General features: G+C 70.1%; 1 protein-coding gene across 1 annotated transcript in view; it reads left to right on the top strand.

Moving 5' to 3' along the window:
* Positions 1-175: 175 nt before the first annotated feature.
* Positions 176-988, top strand: part of LOC118158562 (alpha-actinin-4-like) — a gene marked incomplete at its 5' end in the record, with an annotated part of 2,133 nt that continues 1,320 nt past the window's right edge. The window contains 2 exons of the mRNA XM_035313234.1: positions 176-430; positions 717-863. Of these exons, the coding sequence (XP_035169125.1) occupies positions 176-430; positions 717-863 (402 nt within the window). The remainder of the gene's footprint in view (positions 431-716; positions 864-988) is intronic.

Raw genomic sequence — 988 nt, 5'->3', positions numbered from 1 at the left:
GGCTCGGCCCTGGGGGGGGGGGCTGGTGCCGCAGCCGGGGCTGCCGTCCGCCCTCCTGGGGGGGGCTGGGGATGGCGGAGCTGCCGTGCCGCGACCACCCTCTGCAGCCGGAGCTGTCCGGGGCCAAAAAAAAAATCCCAGATGAAATCCCTCGGGGGAAATCCGATGAAATCGGGGGAAGTCCCCACGGCGCAGCTCCTCCCGTCCCCGTCCCCCCCTCACCCCAGCTGGCTTTGTGCCCCCCCCCCAGGAGATCGGGCGCATCTCCATCGAGATGAACGGCACGCTGGAGGACCAGCTGAACCACCTGAAGCAGTACGAGCAGAGCATCGTGGACTACAAGCCCAACATCGACCTCCTGGAGCAGCAGCACCAGCTCATCCAGGAGGCGCTCATCTTCGACAACAAGCACACCAACTACACCATGGAGGTGGGGGCCCAGGGGACGGGTCCCGGCCTCGGGCACGGAGCCACCTGCGGGGGGCGGCTGGGTGCCCCCGGCCAGGCGGAGGGGGCAGGGGGGGAGCTCGGTGCCACCCAAGGGTGCCCCCCGTGGGTCAGGGCGCGTGGGAGCCGCCGCGGGTGGCTCCCTGCCCCTGCACCTCCCCGTGGCGGCCCCGGTACCCGCGTCCCGGAGGGGGGGGCTCCTGCTTCACCCACTGTGTGGTGTCCTGGGACCCCCTACAGCCGCTCACCACCCTCTCTCACCCCCCCAGCACATCCGCGTGGGCTGGGAGCAGCTCCTCACCACCATCGCCCGCACCATCAACGAGGTGGAGAACCAGATCCTGACCCGCGACGCCAAGGGCATCAGCCAGGAGCAGATGCAGGAGTTCCGGGCATCCTTCAACCACTTCGACAAGGTACCAGCCGTGCCCCCCCCCACCCCCCCCGGCTGCTCTCCCACAGGAGCGAGACCCCCAGGCTTCCTTTTCCCTGTGCCCCCCCCCCCAGGACGCGGTGGGGGAAGCAGAGCCCTGCTCTCAGC

Source organism: Oxyura jamaicensis, assembly GCF_011077185.1.
Source record: "Oxyura jamaicensis isolate SHBP4307 breed ruddy duck chromosome 32 unlocalized genomic scaffold, BPBGC_Ojam_1.0 oxy32_random_OJ68567, whole genome shotgun sequence".
NCBI lineage: Eukaryota > Metazoa > Chordata > Aves > Anseriformes > Anatidae > Oxyura > Oxyura jamaicensis.
The sequence above is the reverse complement of the archived record's forward strand: the minus strand, read 5'-3'. Positions and strand labels throughout refer to the sequence as shown.